Source organism: Balaenoptera ricei, chromosome 9 (assembly GCF_028023285.1).
Source record: "Balaenoptera ricei isolate mBalRic1 chromosome 9, mBalRic1.hap2, whole genome shotgun sequence".
Classification (NCBI taxonomy): Eukaryota; Metazoa; Chordata; class Mammalia; order Artiodactyla; family Balaenopteridae; genus Balaenoptera; species Balaenoptera ricei.
Window position 1 is genome coordinate 39,086,466 of NC_082647.1, and position 23,044 is coordinate 39,109,509.

General features: G+C 36.1%; 1 protein-coding gene across 2 annotated transcripts in view; it reads left to right on the forward strand.

The window, feature by feature from the left end:
- The window catches only part of IMMP2L (inner mitochondrial membrane peptidase subunit 2), a 904,017-nt gene that overhangs the window by 619,811 nt on the left and 261,162 nt on the right, over positions 1–23,044 (forward strand). For both annotated transcript variants that reach the window (XM_059932691.1, XM_059932690.1), the window contains one exon: positions 4,991–5,056. In XM_059932691.1, coding sequence (XP_059788674.1) covers positions 4,991–5,056 — 66 coding nt within the window. The remainder of the gene's footprint in view (positions 1–4,990; positions 5,057–23,044) is intronic.

Sequence of the window (23,044 nt, forward strand, 5' to 3'; positions counted from 1 at the left end):
AATGAGAATTTTTATGTGAAGTCTCCTGTTTGTTTGGCCAGCTCCAGATTTTAAAATAAATAAATAAATGATGTGTGGACCAAACAAAACATTTCTACAAGCTAGATCTGATTGTCTGACTTCTGGTTTAGGACTTCTGATCTAGCCTTATCTCTCCGAAAATGAGACCCAGATTGTTTACAGGGCTTGCCTACATTCGGCAGCTGTCTGTACCAAAGGCGGAACAGTGACCATGGATTCCATTTCCAATGTCCCCCAGTCCATGCATTTGTAAGACACAAGGCGCCCAAGCAGAAATGCTTAGGCCGTGGAGAATGGGTGAGACTGAATATTGCCAGGAAAGGGCTAGGTACACTCGTAGGCCTTTTCTAACTCTAACCTATGAAAATCATGTGAAACCCAGGCAATATTTTCCAAAATTAAAAAAAAAAAAGAGAGAGAGAAGAGAAGCTTTCATTTGCTAAGGTTTTTCATGACTTTTTATTCTGTTGTGTGGACTTTTCATTTTCATTTTGATAATAAAGCAGCAATACTTTTTTTTTTTTTTTACCATTTTGATGATGTAAAATTAGTTGATTTAATGCATGTCCATCCTTTCGACAGTATAAAAAATAGTCTATTATAGGTCATTCCTAGAATATTAGTTCTTAGTTTTACCTCATTAATGAAGAGTTAAAATTTAGACCTTTCTGTGATATATGCCAAGGTGACTTCTAATCCTGAGATGAATTCTATAATAATCTGGGCCAATCCTGAACCAAACAAATATAAAAATCTACACAACCCACAGAGGGAAGTTTTAGAATTTTACTATAAATGGGAGAAGGGTGAACGTGCTCAGACACAGGGTTCAGATATATGTCTGACATCAGGATGAGCACAAGTGTACCAACAGAGAGGGTGGCACACTTGCTAGTCTCCTCATTCCCACAGAACACAAGAGGGTCTCTCTTGAGTTTTCCAGAGTACCTTCCCAGTGTTCCAAACAGGATCAAAATAACAACGTTTTGGGAGCATACACAAACATGAAATTAGCTACAAAGGTTATGAGACTGAAGACATGGCTCTGTTGGCTTGTCACAGGGTAAAAATGGCGACACTGCTATCAAGATAGGAAGTGAAATTCAAGGAGAGGAACATTAAGTATCACGGAAATCTTATTATGTCTATGCTAACCCTTCACCCTTCCCCACAACCATTCTCGTTGGAGATAAGTTCTGCCACATCAAACTGATCTACTGAGACCTACGCAATAGAGAGACGATTCTAGGCATCTTGTCCAAACCTCTGGCGAACCTTGCCTAATTAAATCTTCGGCATAAAACAGAATGCTTAAAATTCAGACTCCAGTAATAAATATTGTAAAACAATGCTTATTATGAAAACACTAAAATTTCAAATTTAAATGCAAATTTTATTGGGCAGCACACATCGTGTCCCTAAAGTAAGGCGTAATCCTTCACTTGTTATTTTTCTCACTTCTAGAAGACAGGCAAGTGGCCGAGAAAATGTAGACAAAGGGAAGTTCAGTGACTTTCACAGTGTAAATCTGTAATAACTCTCGTACCACTTGTACGTACATCCAAGTAATGCATTCAACAGCCTAATGATTAAAATATAGATATAGATTTTGAACAGTAATGGGATTAATGTTAGTAATAGCCTTTGTAAAAATTTTTGAATCATGTGATTAGATTCATGAGATTAATATTACATTAAAATTTATAGATACATTTGAAGTAGTAATTCATAAGACTTTAATTATATATGTAGCTCACTTTATATATTCTATTTTGCCTCATGATCTTACTATGTAGGTTATTTTAAAATATAAAATAATTTTCAAGTATATCTCAAAAGCTTAAAGGTTGTGGCATAAATACTATTTTACGCTGATAAGGGTTGCATTTCATGTTATTTCATTAATGTTAATAGCGCATCAATATTAGGTGGGGAGACTTGATGATTAGTTCAGGTCTCACTCCTGTCTTGGAACGTTTCTTCTCAGTTAATGTCATGTGACACAAATATTTGTCATCTTCTAATGGACTTCCCAGTAATCTGAACCAAAAATCCAGGCATGTGTTTTATCACACACAGAACTATGCCCCTCCTCTTTGCTTTATATCCTTCCTAATTTTTCCCAGTACAGTTGCATGCATGTTTTCTCTTTATAATTACTGAAGCAAGGTCATGGTACACATAAATTTTCTAGCTCACATGTTAAATCTGTGTATCCTGTTGATATTTCCACATCATTAAAAATTCTTTTATAACGTCATTTTCAATGATTGAAGAATATTTTATGTGGATGGACTATAATTTATTTCACCAATCTTTTCTTGTTGATTTTTTCTCTTTTTTAAAATAGACAACATCCATGTAGCTAAAATTTTGTATGCATCCACAACCATTTCATAAGGACACATTCCTAAAAGCATAATTGATATGTTAAAGAGAATATAAAATCTTAACCTATTTACTGAAAGGTATGTTCCATGATCACGTACTTTAGGACATGTACTAAATCCTCAACAACAAACTGTATTAATAGTATTATTACTATTTATTTGTCAGTATAATAGGAAAATGGTGTCTTATTGTTTTAATATACAATTCTTTGGTGATCACTGAGGTTGAATTTTTTTTTTTTATACATTTCTGGTTATCTAAACAGAGAGACATGGGGGCAAATTTTTCTAAAGATCTATAAGTAACCCTGCACAGAAGATATGAATTCCGTCATCTTGAATGTGCCCAGATCCCTCACTCTAGCTGTACATAAATGACATTAAATTTATAGAAATATAGTGTTTAGTCAATTCAGTGAAGGGGACAGTTCAGTCAAAAACTCTGATCAAATTTCCTTTTAAAATAAAGAACATTAATAGTTAATTTAGTGGAAAGTTATGTCACTAAGTTTCACAAGTAGACTCAAATGGTTTAGATGATTTTGTTTTCTCTGCAAGATATAATGTGAAATATAAATCTTATTGAAACTGCATATTTCCTTTGATGAAGTATTACATTTTGAATGTATTTAATCTTTTTTAGTATTTGTGCATTTACTTTCCTTTTTAAAGGTAATTCAATTCAAAATGTGACTTGAATTGAAAATATTTTTATCTATCTCTGATTTTTAAATACATGTTAAGTGATCATTTATGTGATATGTGAGCTGTTTCTTGAAACACATGTTAAATCAAAAGACTGAAAATGTTATTGGCAGGAAATTGAACATATTAAGTTTGAGTTATCCATTGCTGTGTAACCTCTAGCAGCTTAAAACAACAAACATTATCTCACACATTTTTCTAAGAATCAGGAAACCAGAAGCAGCTTCAGTGGGTGGTATGGCTCAGGGTCTCTCATGAAGTTGCCGTGAAGCTATTGGCCACAGCTGCACTTTCTGAAGACTTGATTGGGGCTGAAGGATCTACTGGGTTTTGTTTGTTTGTTTGTTTGTTTTTAATTGAAATGTAGTTGATGTACAATATTGTGTTAGTTTCAGGTGTACTACCTAGTGATTCGACATTTACATACATTAGGAAATGATCACCCCGATAAGTCTAGTAACCATCTGTACCCATACAAAGGTATGAAGATATTATTGGCCATGTTCCTTTTGCTGTATATTACATCCCAGTGGCTTATTTATCTTATAACTGGAAGTTTGTACCTCTTAATCCCTTTCGCCTATTTCACCCAACCTCCCACTCCCCTCCCTCCTGGCAACCACCCTTTTGTTCTCTGTATCTATGAGTGTGTTGAAGGATCTTCTTCTAAGTTCATTCACATGAAGGTTGGCCAACCTTAGTTCCTCACTAAATGAGTTTCTCAGTAGGACTGCTGAGAAACAGACATGGCTTCTCCTAGAGTGAGGAATCCCAGAGATAGAGTAAGGGGGGAGGAGGGAAGAGAAGGGGAGGGGAGTATTTATTTGAGTAAATAGTATTACCTTAAGTAAACATTTACCATAAGCTACTAATCATAGATTAAAATAAATGATGTCTGCATTAAGTATATCAGAACCTATCAATTTCTTTTAGTCTTGTTTTAGCACTCTGAATTACATAATCTTTAAATGGCTAAACCTAATTGTGCTTTAAAAGAATTTCCTCCCCTTGCCCCTCCTCATCAAGCTCTACCATACCCTAAAACCCGAACCCCAGATTCTCCCTGCATCTGCCTCTCTCTCCAGGACTGTCCAGTATTATGCCCCAAAGAGGGTAGGGTCTTGGAGGAAGGAAAACACAGAGTTTAGGGGGACCTCAAATGCTGTGTCCTCTGTGCTTCTGTAGAATGATGCGAGTACAAGTGACAAGACTCCAGCAAGGCTGGGCCCTGCCCCTCTCCAACTGATCCTTCTGCACAAGGGTCAGAAGCAGCTTTAAGTAGGAAATGTGGCAAGGGACCAAGGGGTTAAGAACAGCCCCAAACTTCAAGTCCTTGAGGAAGTGACATTCTCTCCTCTGGGTGGCCCTGGTCTAAGTGCTTTGTTAGAAATAAACCAACATGGAAAAAAAAAAAACCCAGAATTTCCTAATTGTTTGTTTTTTCAAAAAAATTCCTCTCTTCATTGTTTTCTTTGTTTAAATCAAACTCCTCTGTTTATTTTAAATAAAATGAAGAAACTTAAGTATGTTATCATTTTAAAGAAATGCCTAATTATTTTATGTATGAATCCTCTTTCCTACAGGTATTTAGATTTAATAATGAAAATCTTTATACTTCTGGGTTTTTATTAAATTTTTTTTTTTTTTTTTAATTTTTGAAAAGTTTCAGTGTGATCCTTTTCCCTCAGAGGTTTAAAATAAGAATTCTTTCACTCTTAGCTCTATCTCACTTGGGACCTAAGTAGGACTGATGTCATGTCACGGTTGCAAAGGATCCTGTAATGACTTTAATATAGCGTATTTTCTTGTAAAATTTCTTCTCATTTTCTTAAAACAACAGACATAACTGATTATATAACCTCATCTTTTTCTAGGTCTCCTAAAAACCCAGAACAGAAGATCATTAAGAGAGTGATTGCTCTTGAAGGAGATATTGTAAAGTAAGAATTTAAACTAGTTTTTTTTGTTGGTTTTTTTTTTGTTTTCTTTGAGTTTAGGTTGTAAATATCTAGATTTTTGTCGAGTTTTAAATCACCTCACATGGAAAGTGCATTTCAATCCAAAGAGGTGTCTTTGAAGTCTTCAAACCTTTGGAGACTTTCCAAATGAACTGGTACATCTTTAGTGAGTATCATCAAACATTTCAGGATATAACACATAAATAAACTGACTGATGGTATTGTTATCCTTTACTGGGAAGCACAAGAGAAATAAATATTAATTAAGCTGAAATTAACCACATTTTATAAAAAGACCATTAAATAACTGTTTTTCAGGCATTGAAATTAGTATGATTGTTTTAGGTTATGATGTCAAGGTTCATTTTAGAAAAATTCAATAACATTTTGTTATTTTAGAAGCAAACACAGGAACTAAGGGGGAGCTTATATTATAATAGAGATGGGGGAAGATGGAAAAGAATGTGAAACAGAAGCTTCTGAATCAGTGACAAAAACAGTAGCTTTAAAAAATAACATTGTAACAATCAGGTGTTTTAACAATGTGTAGTAACATCTTATTTATTCTACTTGCTGATAAGTCTAGAATAATGTTTGAGATTCAACTAGTAAATATTGATGTAGCGTGATATGTCTCATATTGATTGCTTACTTTAAGTTACAGCCAAGTCTATACAATGTGGGATTCAATATACTTTGAAAACTATATTCAGAAAGTTTTTTGATCCTATTTTCCCAAAAAGCTTGTATTAATGACAGTACAGTTTAAGCAATCTCATTAAAATGAACCTCAATTAAAATGGTCTAGAGCAGAATCTAGACCAACAGTTCTCAAAGGATGGCCCAAAGACCACTAGGAGTTTCCAAGACCCTTTGTGGGGTTCTGTGAGATCAAAACTACTTTCCTAGTAATACTAAGGTGTTATTTGCCTTTTCATTGCCATTTCTCATATGAGTGTACAGTGGAGTTTTCCAGAGGCTACATGATGTATGATATTGCAGCAGATTGAAGGCAGGAGCAGATAAGAGAATGTGGCTGTCTTCTATTAAGCCAGATACTAAAAAGATTGCCAAACATGTTAAAAAAAAAAAAAAAGCCACTCTTCTCACTATTTTTTCTCTTGTTTTGGAAAACAACTATACTTTTCATTAAATATGTTCTTTGTGTTAACGTACAAGTTTATTATTTTTATTTTACATTGAATCACTAAAGATTTTTTTTAATTCTTCATTTTAATTTCTAATATGATAAATATTGACATCTAATATACACATAAAAGTTCTTTGAGACCTCATTATTTTTAAGAGTGTAAGGGTGTCCTCAGACCAAACAGTTTGAGAACTTGCTGATGCAGTAATGAATGGCAAACATTTTCATGTCCAGATTAAGTAATTATTAGTAGCCTGCATGGTATCAATGTAGCTATCGAGGTATGGTATGTTTAGTTTATATTCAGGAGTATTTGTTTGGTCTTTTTTTTCTTCTAAAATCTTTATTCAATTATAAAGCTGAAACTAACACACCATTGTAAAGCAATTATACTCCAATAAAGATGTTTAAAAAATCTTTATTGAGGTATAATTTATATACATATATATACACATATATAATTCACCCATTTTAAATATACAGTTCAGTGAGCTTTAATATAAATGTATACAGTTGTGCAACCCTCACTGCAATCTAGTTTTTGAGCCTTCCTATTACCCTCAAACATTCCCTCACCTGATTTGCCCTTAACTCTGGTTCCCATCATTCCCCGTTGCCAGTGCCACACAACCATGGATCTGCTTTCTGTCTCTATAGGTTAGCCTTTTCTAGAAATTTTATTTACATGGTAATATACAATATGTAGTCCTTTGTACCTGGTTTCTTTCACTTAGCATAGTGTTTTTTGGTTCCTCCGTGCTGTGCACCTGTAGTTTGTTCCTTTATATGATTGATTACATTCCATCATATGGATGCACAACTCTTAAGACTATATTAGAAACAATGAGTTCTACCTTTTAAATGGGTAAATCATATGTTACATGAGTTACACCTCAGTAAAGCTATTAAAAAACAAAACAAAAGAAAGATCAATAAAGTAGGCAAAAATTTCATCTATGTAAAGTAATCTAACAGGATTAGGAATGTCAAGAGATACATTTTATAGTATAATCCAAAGGTAACACAAATTTCATTCAGATGTATCATTATTGCTCACTAGCTGACTAGTCAACAATGTGAGATTGCAAAGCTTGTTCAGACATAAAAAAAAAAAAAAAAGAAACCTCTGTGCAATCAGAAGTCCTACAAAAGACTTCTCGGAAAAAAAGGATGGGTTGTTGCTTTCCTCAGTAAATGTAAATATTGGGTTCACAGAGGAGATGCTGAGCTAGAAAGAGGGCTAATGGTACAGGATTGAAGGGTGAGAAAAGGGGATACGGGAATGTAGTAGCTTTACATCTTTTTTCCCCACTGCTGCAACCCATGTGTGCAAAGTCTAGCTTCTTTGTTCCATCCTGAAAACTGACACTTTGGACATGCATCCCTTTCTGGCCCCTTCACTATGCCTCTATCATGCAGCAATGAATAATATGAAGAATGGAAGTGGCAAGACTCAAGACTTTTCCACTGTGTGGCCTCTAAAGACTAGTAAATAATTGATTAGAAGAAAATTACTTTTGTATTTGGTGTTTTAAAAGAAAAATTTAAATTTCATTTCTCTGAATCTTTGGTACCTAAATATCCTAACCTTCCTGGACTTTCCATTAATAATTGAATATATTCCTATAATGATTTTCTAACAGCATTGAAAAACATTAAGAGATATTTAGGGAATAAAATACTGTTCACTCATGTGCTTACTTCTTTTCTCTCTGACCCATTTTTAAAAATATAAGAACATATTAAAATTGTTTTTAATATGCTATCTGTCTACCACTGGAAGTCATTAGTCGACTGGTGTCCTAACTTGTAGTAGGCAAGGTGCTTTGGTCTGTGATAGGACTTTCCAGTCCCACCTTTATCTTGGTTAATACTGGCTTACCTAGCAGGCAAGCTAAGTACTAATGTAGGTCTCTAGAAAAATATTTTTTTGAAAAAAATTGTTATTTTATTAAATGACCAAAGAAAAACAAATCAGACTTATCAGGACTTGGTTATACTTACTCTGGGTTTTATATTATTTTTATTTTGAATTACACATAATTAGAGGCTATAAAGGGAACCATAATCTTTTCAAAGGTTAAGCCCTTAAAAGGCTTAATCCAGTCCTCAATTTAATGTTCTGTTAGTGAAACTCCTTCAGATTACAATAATAGAGAGTAAAATATAGTTGAAAGAGCATTCATTCGAAAGCTACCTGGGGAAGGAAGGGTGATAGCGCCCAGGGGCAGTCTAGCCTCACTAAAGAACAGGAATGGCAGTGCAGCACTTCTGGTTTCTGTACACTTGTGCCCGGTCTGCTGTCACACTGCTTCTGCCTGTCTTGTCTGTGTTTCAGTTGGCTTTTGCCCCATTGTCAACTGCTGACTTCCTTGGGTGTGCCCCGTGTTTAAACTACCTGAGAGAAATCTGAGCGTGCCCCTTTGAGGTATAGATCTAGAATCTGTCCACCTGACAGGCCACTGTCAACCAATTGATCAGTTGCCTTTGGGATAGGTGCCCTGCCCTGGTCCAGTCAGCTGTGTCTAGGCCTGCCATAAACCTGGTACAAACCCTGTAATTATAAGGAACCTCTTGGAAAGGGCTTGTAGGTATGGCAGGTACCCTGAGGCCTCCCAGATTCTGGCAGTGAGATTAGCAATCCTTTACTCAGCACTACCCTTCAAAACCTCACTTTCTTTCTTTTTTTTTTTTTAATTTATTTATTTTATTTTTTTGGCTGTGTTGGGTCTTCATTGCTGCTCGCCTGCTTTCTCTAGCTGTGGCGAGTGGGGGCTGCTCTTCGTTGCAGTGCTCGGGCTTCTCACTGTGGTGGCTTCTCTCGTTGAGGAGCACGGGCTCTAGGCACGCGGGCTTTAGTAACTGTGGCATGCGGGCTCAGTAGTTGTGGCGCACGGGCTTAGTTGCTCCGTGGCATGTGGGATCTTCCCGGACCAGGGCTCGGACCCGTGTCCCCTGCATTGTCAGGCGGATTCTTAACCACTGTGCCACCAGGGGAACCCAAAACCTTACTTTCAATTAGACTGTAATCTGCTCTCCTTAGTAGTTGCTTAGACCTTACTCTCTAGGGAAGATATTTTGTTTGTTTAAATTATAGAAGTAACAGAAGCTTGAAAAATGCAAAGTGCTTTAATGAACATCCTTGCACACATGCCTTCATACACTTGTGTGTTTATTCTTACAGAATAGATATCTAGAAGTGGAAATATTCAGTCGACATATGTTTTGGTGTTGCTGTTGTTGTTGTTGTTTTTAGTTCTAATATATATACAACCAAGTTTCCCTCCCAAGAGGTTTGTGTATGTTTATACCCTTACCAACACTGCATGAAATACCCTTTCAGAGGAAATTGATTTAAATATCATGTGCAGTGGGAAAGCTGTGGGCTTCAGATTCAGAAACCAAAACACGGCAACACAAAATTTGGAAATAGTTCTAGATGATCAGGTTATATTTAATGTAATCAGTTCACTGATGGTGTAGGCCTTAGAACTATTCATTTAGAACACTAGTCCAGACACTAGAGAGACGTAGTTGAACAAAAGAGACAAAGTCTCTGCCTTCATGGAGCTTACATTTTAGTGGATGGAAGCTAATAATAAACATACAACAACATAATAACAAACATATAACACATAATGCAATGTCATGAGCTAGAAGTGCTATGAAGAAAAATAAAGTAGGAAAGGATGTGTAGGGTGATGGTAGGGTCTGGGATGTGTAGGGTGATGGTAGGGTCTGGGATGTGTAGGGTGATGGTAGGGTCTGGTGATGGTAGGGTCTGGTAGGGTGATGGTAGGGTCTGGTGATGGTAGGGTCTGGGATGTGTAGGGTGATGGTAGGGTCTGGTGATGGTAGGGTCTGGTAGGGTGATGGTAGGGTCTGGTGATGGTAGGGTCTGGGATGGTAGGGTCTGGGGTAGGATATTTACTGTAAACCTCTCTAATGAGAAGATATTTGAGCAGACTTCTAAATTAAGGGAGGGGAGGGGAAAGAGAGCCATACTAGAATCTGGGGAAGGACAGTTCAGCCCAAAGGAATAACAAATGCAATTCTGAGATGGATACACGTTCGGTGAGTTTGAGGAATTTCAAGATGCCAGCCAGCATGTTGCACCTTTGGGAAGGAAGACAATGGAGGTAGAAGATTAGGTCTGAGAGGTTCACAGAACCTTGTGGGTCATAGTAAGGATGCCAGGTGTTTATTCTACTGGGATGGCAGGCCAGTGGAGAGTTTTGAGCCATGGAGCAGTATGATCTGATTGGTGTTTTGTTTGTTTGTTTGTTTGTTTGTTTTTAACATCTTTATTGGAGTATAATTGCTTTACAATGGTTGTTAGTTTCTGCTTTATTAGAAAGTGAATCAGCTATACATATACATGTATCCCCATATCTCTTCCCTCTTGCGTCTCCCTCCCTCCCACCCTCCCTATCCTACCCCTCTAGGTGGTCACAAAGCACTGAGCTGATCTCCCTGTGCTATGCAGCTGCTTCCCACTAGCTATCGGTTTTACATTTGGTAGTGTATATAATGTCCATGCCACTCTCTCACTTTGTCCCAGCTTACCCTTCCCCCTCCCCGTGTCCTCAAGTCCATTCTCTAGTAGGTCTGCATTGGTGTTTTTAGAGACTCACTCTGCCTGCTGTGAGGCGAATAGGTTAAAGCAAGGCAATCTGACCCAAGTAACTGGTCAAAGTATTTTTCTCTTGAGAAAAATCACATCTAGCTTCTTCTAACAGTAAAGTGTCCTTGTTTATGACATGAATGATGACTACTTCGATTTGTTATTTTCGGAGTGACTCATAAAAGTAGTCACATTATTTGTAATCTCTGTCATTATGATTATATTGGCAAGGTGAAAAGTAGAGTTGAAGTATTTGTTCAAAGAATTCAGATGACTGTTTCTAATATAGTAAAAGAGGAGACTTTCAGGGGTCCGAATGTTCTCTCTTGATGTCAACATTGATTAAAATCACAAGGCAATTGCTTGAGTCTCTGGATAGCTTAGCTAGGAATGTTAGTTATTGTCATAAAGTTAACCCAAATGGGGATACTTATCTATAACATGAACAGTCAAAAGCTAATGAAAGTAATATTTAGACCCATTAGTTCCACCGAAATGTTTTTCATAGTTATTTGCTTTTTCTCATTAATTTGTTATGACTCACAGAGAAGCCCTGTTTTAGAAAAGCATAAAATGAATACAAAGCACTAAACTGCAGCAAGTCAATAGGAATCAACCGCAGTTGAAATTTCGAAGGCATCAGCATTTTTTATTGGGACACTTGTATTTTTGTTTCACAGATTTTGTCAGCCCAGTCAGAAATGAAATCTAGCATCATTTCTCCTCGTCCCTGATGAAATACACTTTACAGACATTTGGAATCTGGGCTTTCATGTAGTTAGCAACCTCAATGAAGTAAATGAATAGTCTTTTTAGTCTCCAGTGAAGAGGGAAACCAGATAATTCATCACCTAAGCTAGGACACTTTCGAGAGTGGAAGGGGATGATATTATTACATAGGAATAATCAGCATAAACTGAACTGCTCAAACTGTACCAAATGGTCACCCTAGCAGTAAATGTAATCTACTTTCTAATTCACTTCACATAATTTGATTTTGTTTTGTTTGTGGCCGTCCTTGTTCAGGAGAATTCCAAGAAGTGTTCATAGAAAACAATCACTTTGTGGCCTCCGGGAGGAATTAAGTCTGGTGGGATCGATGGTGTTGTGCTCACAGCACAGTGATTTTCCTGCTGCGAAGTACAGTGCAAGATTTTCTCTCACAAGTATTGATATTGCAAAGTAGTCTGAGGTAGAGAATCATGAGACTTCTCTCACTGCAAAATATTTAAATAATAATTCCTCTTCAAGTCCGGAGACTACTTTGTAAAATGTCAAAACATCCTGATTTATTAAAAATAACTTTGTTATTAGCAAAAAAAAAATCCATTGAATCACTAGAAATTAAACATTTTAAAGCCTGTTGATCTTAAATGCGCTATTGAAGATAGGGAAATCAATATTAACCTACCACAGATGGTTGGAACATATTATGTTCTAGCAAATGATGAAGCTTTATAGGAAGAAAAAGAGAACTAAATTGAGTTTTCCCCAGTAGAACTAAAAATGATGCCTGTTTAATAACTTCTTTTTATGGTTGGTGCAGTAGCTCTGAATAATAGAAGTCTAATGTGTCTATATGGCTCTCTTTGAAGACCATGCATTGGTTTATGGCATTTTTGGTAGATTAGTAATTAGGAATGCATCTGTCCTAAAAGGAAGGATAGAATGAAAAAGAAACTTGAAAAGAAGCTTGTGTCCAGGACCCTGATAAAGATTGGTGAAGGCAATGTTTTAGAGCATGGAAAATAATGGTTTTATTTTATAATTCTCAAATGGGAGCCAGATAGATGGTTGCTTCTGAGGACGGAAGGATATTTACACACTGGGTCCTAGCTGTTGGTAACTTGAACAGCAAGTTTTCAGAATGCTCTAAGGCCCTTTAGCCTGGTTTAATTTGAACCCTGAATTTTTCCAAAGCAAAATAGCATGGCACATCCTTGCTTAGTACTTAGGATCTAACCAGTGCTGTTAGTTAATAGGTAAGGTCTTGAATTGTGAAAGTAAGTATCCCAGAGTCTGTCTAAGTGTTTATTTACCACTAAATAAGAGACATTTGTGAAAAATCATCATCTTCCCTCTGATGTGAACCTGAAAAATTATTAATATATTCTGGACATTTTTACCTTCTTCTTGCTAAAGAATTTTAATTCTTCTTTAATCAAGAATTAGGGATTGGTAGGTAACCCATACCTTTTTGGAAATATTTCTTTCTTTTACATAGTTGTAAATGATTATTTATCACACTACTGCTATATCCATGAATAAAAATGGAATTGCTAATAAAAGCTCTATGCCCTAGCAATAGGTATTTCTAACTATCAAAGTGATAGTTACCTCAAGTTTACATATAGAAATGTTGATTTTGGTTTTCTAAAGTTGAGATCATTTCTGTAATCAATTTAGCAATATAGGGAGATTTCCAGAGGTACTACATGAAACATAGTATGTATACCTCCACCTAGGAGGATGCAGTACTTGCTGGAAGTTACTAGAATATTTAGATTGAATTGCTTTTTCCAATAATGATAGCATCTATTTTTGTGGTATTCTCCCCACCCCCATCGGTGGTTCTCTGGTTTCATTTTCTACCTTAGTCGTCTTGTCTCTTGAAGAGGAGTCTTCTTTAGACATGAAACTCTTCCACATTTATTCATTCATGCATAGTCATTCATTTATTCATTCACTATGATGTAGAAGTTATGAGCACAAACTATGAATTCAGACTTCCTTGATTCATTTCCCAGTTTTGTTTCTTATTGTGTTACTTTGCCAAATTACTTAATTCTCTAAACTTAATTTTTCTCATCTGTCTGTGAAATAGAAACTATAATAGTACATACTCCATAGAGTTTTCTTGAGAATTACATGCAATAGTGAATATAGTTTGGTTAGCACAGTGCTTGGCACATAAGTATGTGTTCAGTAAATATTAGATATTATTATTAGTAGGCATCATGATTTAATCATTTATTGAGTGCCTAGAGTATTTACTATATGCTAGACACTGCAGAATTCTGAGATTATAAAAAGCCATAGGTAGTCCTTGCCTTCTAAAACTTACAGTTTGGTATGAAAACAACAAAAATAGCAAACAAACAAACAAACAAAAAATACAATGTAATGAAAGAACTGCCACCATGGAGATGTACCAAAGGTCCCTGGAACATTGGAGGAGGAGCATCTGGTTGACCTGAGGAGTTGGGCTGTATTGGAGACAACTTTCAGGTCGAAGTTTGAGATGAAGAGGACATCTCCAGCCTCTTCCTTAACTGTGAAAGTGATACAGGGTTAGTACAGAAAACTCAAACAATACTGGAGCGTATGAAGAAAAAAGGAAAGGTCCCTTTTTCTCTTAGCCCTAATTGAATTCCCAGAGGTATATCTGGCGTATATCCTTCTAATCTGTGTCTCATAGTAGGATATTGAAAGGATTTGTCAAATATTTATCTTTCAGCAGTATTTTCCTTGAATACTCCATAAAGAAAAATATATACTTGAGATATATCTGTAAGTATTTATGTTTCCCAACGTGTATGTTATGTTATACTAGTATACTCATATGTCTAAACTAGGTAGTTATTTGTAAACATGACAATTCCAGAATTGCTTATTTAGTAAGTCCTAAATGATAAGTAATAGTCCTAGGAGTAACATACACAAAGATACCACAGGCATATTATTGGGTAGCAATGATTTATGATTTAGACAAAACCATTTATAGAAAATTAAAGGGGAGAACATGAAAATAAATATTAACTGATATCCTCATTATTTAATGTTCTTCAAACTAAACTCGCCATATCTAAAAGGAAATATTAGCACTGTCATGGCCTCTCTAGGTAGTTCATGGGCTGAAATAACTGGGGTGCTTCAGGTAGGAAACCCATTGGCTTAGCTTAATTAGGGAAAATCTTTGCAACAGAAAGCCTAGCAGGATGCTGTGATCTGGCTCCATCCTCGTCCACATTTTCTTGTTTCTCTTTAGAAGATAGTAGTCAGTTTCTAACTTTATGCTTTTCACTAAGCTCCTTTTCTCTCTTCTTGGGCTGGCTTTGGGACTTTGCTCCTTGGTTCTGCCATTAGTCTCATCCCCCTCCCCCAGTACAGATAGATTATGTGAAGTGCTATTTTGGAATCTGATTTCTTCCTAGCAGGAAGTACATCACATCTGAATCTGGCTGCTGCATTAGTGTATTAGCCTTCTTTGCTGCTGGCTTAATTACATTTCTTAGTCGTATTACTTTCTGAAGTTGTGGACTCCAAGTTAAAATATAGACAAATGCTAACTTTTGTACACTTCTTTGAACTAAATATTGATTTTTTTTCCTCTGCTCACAGTAATGTAAGTCTGTCAAATATTTTGAAAAGACATATAAGTATAATTATCTCAGTAGGAAACTAAAAAGATTGTCTTAAAATACCTTTTTAACTAAGCTTAAGAAGCATGCCAGAAAGATTCAAGAATATTTCAGCCTGAATAATTACTTAATAATTAAGGAACAGATAGTTCTTCTATTTTTGTGCAATTTCAGCTAACCTTGTTTAAACTTAACATTGACCGTGGTTTCTCTTTAAAATGTTTGAAGGAAGATTTTCATGTAGGGAGCAGATGTGTTTGACGTATTGATTTAATTAGTTGTGGTTGCTCTAAAATTTTTGTTAATTTTTTTCTTATAAAAGTATCTTTTTTTTAAAGATGCCTAAGAACAATAAGGGGTAGCATGATAAAGTAGAAGAATGTTACACTTGGGCTAAGATAATAGGAGATTCAATCTCAGCTCTGTTTTCTTACAAGCTAGGTCATCTTGGGAAAGTTACTGACCTCTCTGAGTTTTGATTTTTTTTTTTTAAATCTCTCTATTTTCAGGGTTATTTTGAAGACCAAATGAGGTAAATTAATATATGCACTAATCCTTTGTGAATTTCAACACACTATCAAAATTTAATGTAATTTAATTTAATATTCTACATGAAATAATGGATATAATTTGGTTAGCACAGAGCTAACCCAGAGCTTAGCAGAATGTCTTGCCCATTTTAGATGATCATTTTTTTGTCATTGTTGAAATAATTTGATTGTACTGCTAGGTTAAGACATAGCTCCATATTTAGTGAATCCAAGAGGTAGAAGAAAAAACACTTTTAAAACTTTCCATGCAAGTACTCAAAGGCTGGCTATACTATATCTTTGGGATCTTGACCTGCTTCCTCCTGCACATTGTTACCTGTTGGCAAGATATTTCACAATTGTGATATTTGTTTCTTATTATACCTACAGCAGGGATCAGTATACTTTCTCTGTAAAAGGCCCATAATAAATAGTTTTGGCTTTGCAGGCCATACTGTCTCTGTCAAAAATACTCTACACTGATATTGTAGCAAGAAAGCAACTCTCAATGATACATAAAATGAGTGGTGTAATAAAAATCTATTTACAAAAGCAGATGTTGGACTAGATTTGGCCCATAGGTCATAGTTTGCCAATCCTTGGTCTGTGTTATCTACTTTTATTCCCTTAACTTGGAAATCAATGGAAAATACAAAACTTATTTCTAGTCCTGGCCAATAGTTTAAATAGAAGAGAAGAATTAGCCTAAAAGCCATGGGTTCTTTGATTATATGTTGGTTGAGGCAGAGGGGGCAGTGGGAGAGAAAATACTGAGTTGCTACTTTGAGATTTTTGTGGAATTGCTAGAAGCCACATGGGTGGACCTGTACAATGAAGATATCTGTCTTGAGCTGGATGGGGAAGAGCTATTATACTATAGGAACCTTACAAAACATCTTCACTGGAGAGCACTCACAATGCTCATAAAAGAGTAGAATAAATTTCATTGCCCAAATAGTTTGTTTTAATACAAAAGGAACAGCCCTGCAGTTGGAAAAATTCTGTATCAGAATATTACCCTCATGCTATTTATATCTCATCTTATAAGCCCAACATAGAACTCCAATTATCTTTTGGCTTTTATTTTAGCTCAGTCTGCCTATGCTGGACCAAACTGAGAGTCCAGAGAAGGAGCTAGTAACCTAGGGTATCTATTTCCTTTAAGTAATTTAGTTCCTCAGTTCATTTCATTGTGTTATGGAAAATATTCAAATGTTATCTAACTCATTATGATAGATACCTATGTGTATAATAGCATCATAATCACAAGCAGTAATTATTCCCATACTTAAAATGTTGATTTTGACACTAAAGTCTATGCAGTTTTATAAAATTGGAAAATATTTGTTTATCAGAAATATTAATTGTAAATTATTCATTAAAAAGGGAGTGTCTTGGACTTCCCTGGCGGTCCAGTGGTTAAGACTCCGATCTTCCACTGCAGGGGGTGTGGGCTCGACCCCTGGCCAGGGAACTAAGATCCCACATGCCCAGTGGCGTGGACAAAAAAAAAAAAAAGGGGTGTCTTCCTAGTTTTTTTACTGCAGAGTGATCCTGTGTGAGAATCTGAATGGTTCATGCTAGCAGAACTAATAAGATTTTGAAATTGATCATCCTTGTTGTGATTCAAATGAGAATCGGAGTGAAAATAATTAAAAAGTTCTTAATTATTAGGAGCCTGACTGTTGTTGATATTTTCTTTCAGAAGGGGAAATTGTGTGATGAAACTTGTATGTTTGGTTTATGATGAATAGCAAGTCATTAAAATTCAGGTTTCTGCAACTTGTCACCTGGGAACCCAGGAGGTTTTCTACTTTGCTTATTACACAAATAAATTCTACTTCCTGACTATTATGCGATACCTGATTTTAATATGCAGCCTGGAGCAGGAAGTGATAAACACTGAGTCCCACGCTGCTGCACCTCCAGGTGTATTGATACTTCTAAGGAACATTTCTGCAGTCTGAATTTCAATTTTACATAATTGATGTAATTTTACATCAAAAAGTAAATGGCTATTTAATCTTTTACTCTAACATGAAGAGGAGTAAGTAATACATACTGGAATGGAGTTTAGTAAGATGGAAAGCCAAACTGAAGGATTTTCTATTTGAGATGAAAGTATAATAAGCGGTAGGCTTTACAAAAGCGTGGAATATGATAATAGAAGAGGGAGTGAATGAGCGGATTAGAATTTGGTATATGTATGGGAAACTAAGGTGACCTTTAATGGATTTCTGGGACCGTCTTTGGGGGATTATGTAAATCAAGCCTGAATTCTAAATCTAATACGGCTATCATTAAAATCAAGCGAATGCTCACTGCATGATGGGAATTGAAATGACTCCTAACTTTATAATGTTTCTGAGCTCTAGTATTCTCACGGGACTTTCAAAAAAATCATGCTTTTTTATTAAAACTTGCAGTATCCTTAGTTATAAAGTGGAGGGAATCAAGGAGTATATAAGAAAATTTGTATGAAAGTTTTACTTTTCACATTGCTAGCAAGGTATGGAAATTTCACTGTGCATTGAGCCAGCAATGAGTATTAACATCATTTTAGTCTTTGCTAATAAGAAAAGTGAAAAAAATGTTTCTTACTGTTGTTTTCATTTATTATTATTATTGCTAAAAAGAATGAATATTTTATACAATTATTAATCTTTCATTTCCTTTTCTAAGAACTGTCTTTTCCAGAATTGGCCATTTTAAAAGGGTAGTAAATGTTTTCTTCTCAGTTTGAATATATTATGTATGTTAGCTCCTTGTCATATTTAGATCAAGTATATTTCCAGTTTGTGGTTTGCCTTTTAGTTTAATTCATTCTCATAGATTATTTAAGGAGATAAGTTTTTTTTTTAAGTTATTTCATCTTATTTTTGACGATTAAAGGTCCAAAATGTAGAACTTTAGAAACTGAATTCTTTGAAATAACTTTTATACATTTATCTACTATGAGTTAACGCTATTAGTGTGTTAATGCTAATCTATGAGTTTAATGAATATAGAGAAATGGGAGTTCACTATAAAGTTTCCAACATGTTTTTCTCAATATTTTAAAGCTATAAAAATCTAGAAACATTGTATTGTAGACCATACATATGTCTATGTACTTTCTATAGGCAACATAGCTACCACGTGGAGGGTGGCATTGTTCTAGCAGAATGTTTCTCAAAGTGTGATCTCCAGATGACAACATCAGTGTCAGGTTTTAGGAATTCATTTCCGCTTTCTTTGTAATAACCTCCGTAGGGTCTCACACCTTTAGGAAAATGGAAAGCAGCTCACAATAAATTTGAGGACCCTTGGACTAAATGAGATTCAAAGATTTCTGACATGTGTTCCAGCTCTTAAATTCTATAATAGGTATTTTTTTGTAGAAAAGAAGGAAGCAGTCCGTACTTAACTTTTTGTAGATGGATTAGCACCCAAAGAATCTCTCCCCATTCCAGGGTAGAAGGGTGGATCCCAGCGCTGGGTCATTCCCTACAGCTGCTGCTTTACCCTGAGGCATCTTAGACATTGGCCTTGGATGTGATGTGCCCAAAAGGAGAAAGCACAAGAGGCAAGCAAGGGAGAAGCTTCTTTCACAGTGCCCAAAAGATGATTTACCAGGCCTTTGTTATTTCCTCCCGGATTACTGTGCCTGTATCCTAACTGGTTACCCTATTATACCCTTGCCAATCCATCCCCCACACTTCCACAAGAATGACTTCATTACAATGTTAGTCTTATTATGTCTCCCACACTCAGGAGCACGGCATGTACTACCCCTCATGATCTGATGACCCCTGAGTGTCTCTCCAGCTGCATTTTCTCCAGTAAGTTCTAGCCACCCTGGTAGTTTGCAGTTTCATGGCAGTTATGCACCTTTTCACATACCATTGCATTTGCAGGAAGCATCCTTCCTTTTGTCTTGTTCCTACTGTTTTGTTTTTGCCTGGGTAACTTCTACTCAGCAATTCCCTTTCTAGGAATTCATCTGGAGATGGACTTGCACATGAGTGAAAAGGAGTGTGTCCAAGGCATCATTGTTTATAATAGCAAAAGACTGCAGCCTTCTAAAGGTACATCGGTATAGTTAAGGACATGATGGTACAGTCATAAAATAAAACACTCTGGAACAATTAAAAAGAAAAGGATAGCTGTATATGTGCGCACGCGCGCACACACGCACACACACAGTGTACTGGAGTTGTATTATTCCAGACTTTTAAAAAATGTGCTGCTTCTCTACATACGCTCCCATGTTATCCTGTGCTTGGCAGACCTCCCCATCCCTGATCCATTTAACAAAATCCTGTACCCTTTCTCTGACAGAAATGATTGTCCTCTTCTCTGTTGCCATAGTACTTTATTGATCTTACAGGTGTACAATGCATCTAATTGTATTACAGCCATTTGAACATGTGTCTCTCTGCCTGTGAGCACCCTGAAGTCAAGGGCAACAACTCATTTCTGGAGCCCAGCATTTAGCAGGGTCCAGTCTTCTGAAATCTAGCATACTGAGACATGTGCTCAGCAAGGATTTGTCATATTTAATGACTGCAGAAGGCTCCTGTGCAATATTTATAAAACTTCAATCCTGCCTCTCACTCTGTGAAATGATTCTATTTATTCCGGAAATATTTCAACTTAGTCCAATTAGCATCAGTCCCAACTCCTTATCTTTAAAAATGTAAACTCTCTAAATTGCTGAACATTAGTTTTTCATGTTGCTGAAGGTTAAGGAAAGCAAGTGGTAAAGAACATGAGTCCCAGCCATCTGTTTTCCTTTACTCTCTCCAGCAGCATCAGTGCTGCAGGGATTGTCCCTGCATAGCAAGAGGCATGAGGATGTGCTTGCTTATTATTGAAAAGGCTTTTGCACAGGCCCTGTGTCAGTCATCTTATGCTGACTTACTTGGTGATAACAAACTACCCCCAAATCTCAATGGTTTATTGTAATAGCTTTTTTCTCACTCGGCTGCGTGAAGCTCTGCTCCGTGATTCCTTCCCTTAGGGACTCAGGCTGACAGGGTATTTATAGTCACAGGGGAGATGGAAGAGGAAGCATGGTGCAACCATGGGACGGACCTTAACACTTCTATTTGGAAGAGGCACATATCATTTCTACTCACGTGTCATTGGCCGAAACAAGTCATATGGCCACGCCTGTTTTCAGCAGGGTGGGTATATACAACCATTCCTCAGGGGTGGGAAGCAAATATTTTGAACAATAACATGCTCTACTAAAGCCTCTTTTAGAGTTCTTCTCTTGTAAATGAATTGGTTTTGCTCTTGCATCAATGTGCCTCTTCAACACACATTAATTGAATGTGCACCACAAACAGAGCACAATGGCAGGGTGTGAGTTGAAATCAGACTCTTTTTAAGGATCTATCAGAAGGGCCTAAAAATACATGTGATACTTGCCTCCATGGTGGTCACTTCGGTATGCTGGCAAGAACACTTGGAGGAGAGAAAGCTGATAGTGTGAAATTGTATGCATTTGCTACTGATATCTGAACAGATATTTGTATTATTATTTTTTAATTTCACATGTAAAGGTGTACTATTCAAGGATTCATCACGGCTATTTGTCCTCTAATTCTTGTCATCATTTCAGAAATTTATGTTATACACACATATATAATTATTTAATAAATATTTGCACGTGTGGTGATAAAGTGGTAACGCTGATCAAAATAGCTGGTGTTACCTTATTAGTCATACTATTTGGGTGTTGGATGTGTAGAGTCATATACAGAATTCTTATGAAACCCATTAAATATTATATTTTAGAGTGTTTTTTACCTTCTGCTTATTTATTTAATTTTCTTTTTACTTATTTGTTGTTTTGTGTAGCTCTCATTTTATTTCTTTTTTTTTTTTTTTTTTAAATTCTATTCTTGTCTGCTTACATTATTTTTATGTATGTATGTATGTATGTATGTATGGCTGTGTTGGGTCTTCGTTTCTGTGCCAGGGCTTTCTCTAGTTGTGGCAAGTTGGGGCCACTCTTCATTCGCGGTGCGCGGGCCTCTCACTATCGTGGCCTCTCTTGTCGCGGAGCACAGGCTCCAGACGCGCAGGCTCAGTAATTGTGGCTCACGGGCCCAGTTGCTCCGTGGCATGTGGGATCTTCCCAGACCAGGGCTCGAACCCGCGTCCCCTGCATTGGCAGGCAGATTCTCAACCACTGCGCCACCAGGGAAGCCCTCATTTTATTTCTGAAGGAAGAGATCTGCTCGTGCCCCATGCGGGCCTTGGATTTTCTGGCTTGGGAATTACTTTCTTGTCTACCCACTGAATACATGGTGCTGATACCCTAAGCTGTCAGTGTTTTCCTCTTGGAAGACTATTCCACGTCCATTGCTTTTTAAATATATATTCAAAAGGATCATATTTTAGGAAAGGATTAAGTATTTCAAGGGAGAAAAATCATTATTCTGTTTCTAAAGTGTACACAGCCGTTAAACTTTAATTAAACAGGTTTGTAGGAGAGGGGATTGGAGACCAACTTCATAAAACCAGACAGATATGCTTTGAAAATGAAGAAGAAAACTAATTAAGCCAAGCATAGCAGCTTAATATTAATTTTTAGAACACATCCAGTATATTTGTTGTAAATCTTGACACTGCTATTGCTTGTTTCCTAATGAGTTATTCTACAATTTCAGTTCAGCATTTGGATGTCAAGGATTCCTAGTCCATTGAAAAATTATAAGATCTTCCCACATTATGTTAATATTTATTAACATTATGTTAATTATGTTAATATTTATTGCAAGAAACCTAACTCTTGAATGAAATGCAATTCATCAGTGAAAATAAACAGTGAATTTATACCTTGGAAGTAGAATTTGTCATGTTATCCACAAAAATAATCCAGAGTAACCAACAGGTGTTTAAAAAATTATTTGATTACCAACAGATTCTGTGCACCAAAACAAAACTGATAAAACAGATTTAATATTCAGTAGTGGTGTTTTTGAACTTATTCTTAAGTCTTTTCAACAAGTTATGATTTTTTGAAAAACTTACTAATGTGTAGCTATGCCATTTTAACAAAAAAATTGAGCTCAACAGTGCACTCAGAATTCTGTGAAGGAAGAGGAACAAAATAAACCTAATGAATTAGAATTTGTTGCCTCACTGTTGGACGCTAAGAAACCTGCAGATACATTCAGTTATTGAATTGAGTTTATGTTTTCCTTTGTATTCTATTGTGCACGGACTCTGTGATGAAACACTTTTTAAGATTTAGATTTTACCTTCTCAATGAGGAAGGCGTACAGGAAAAACTTTCAAAGCTTAAAGGTG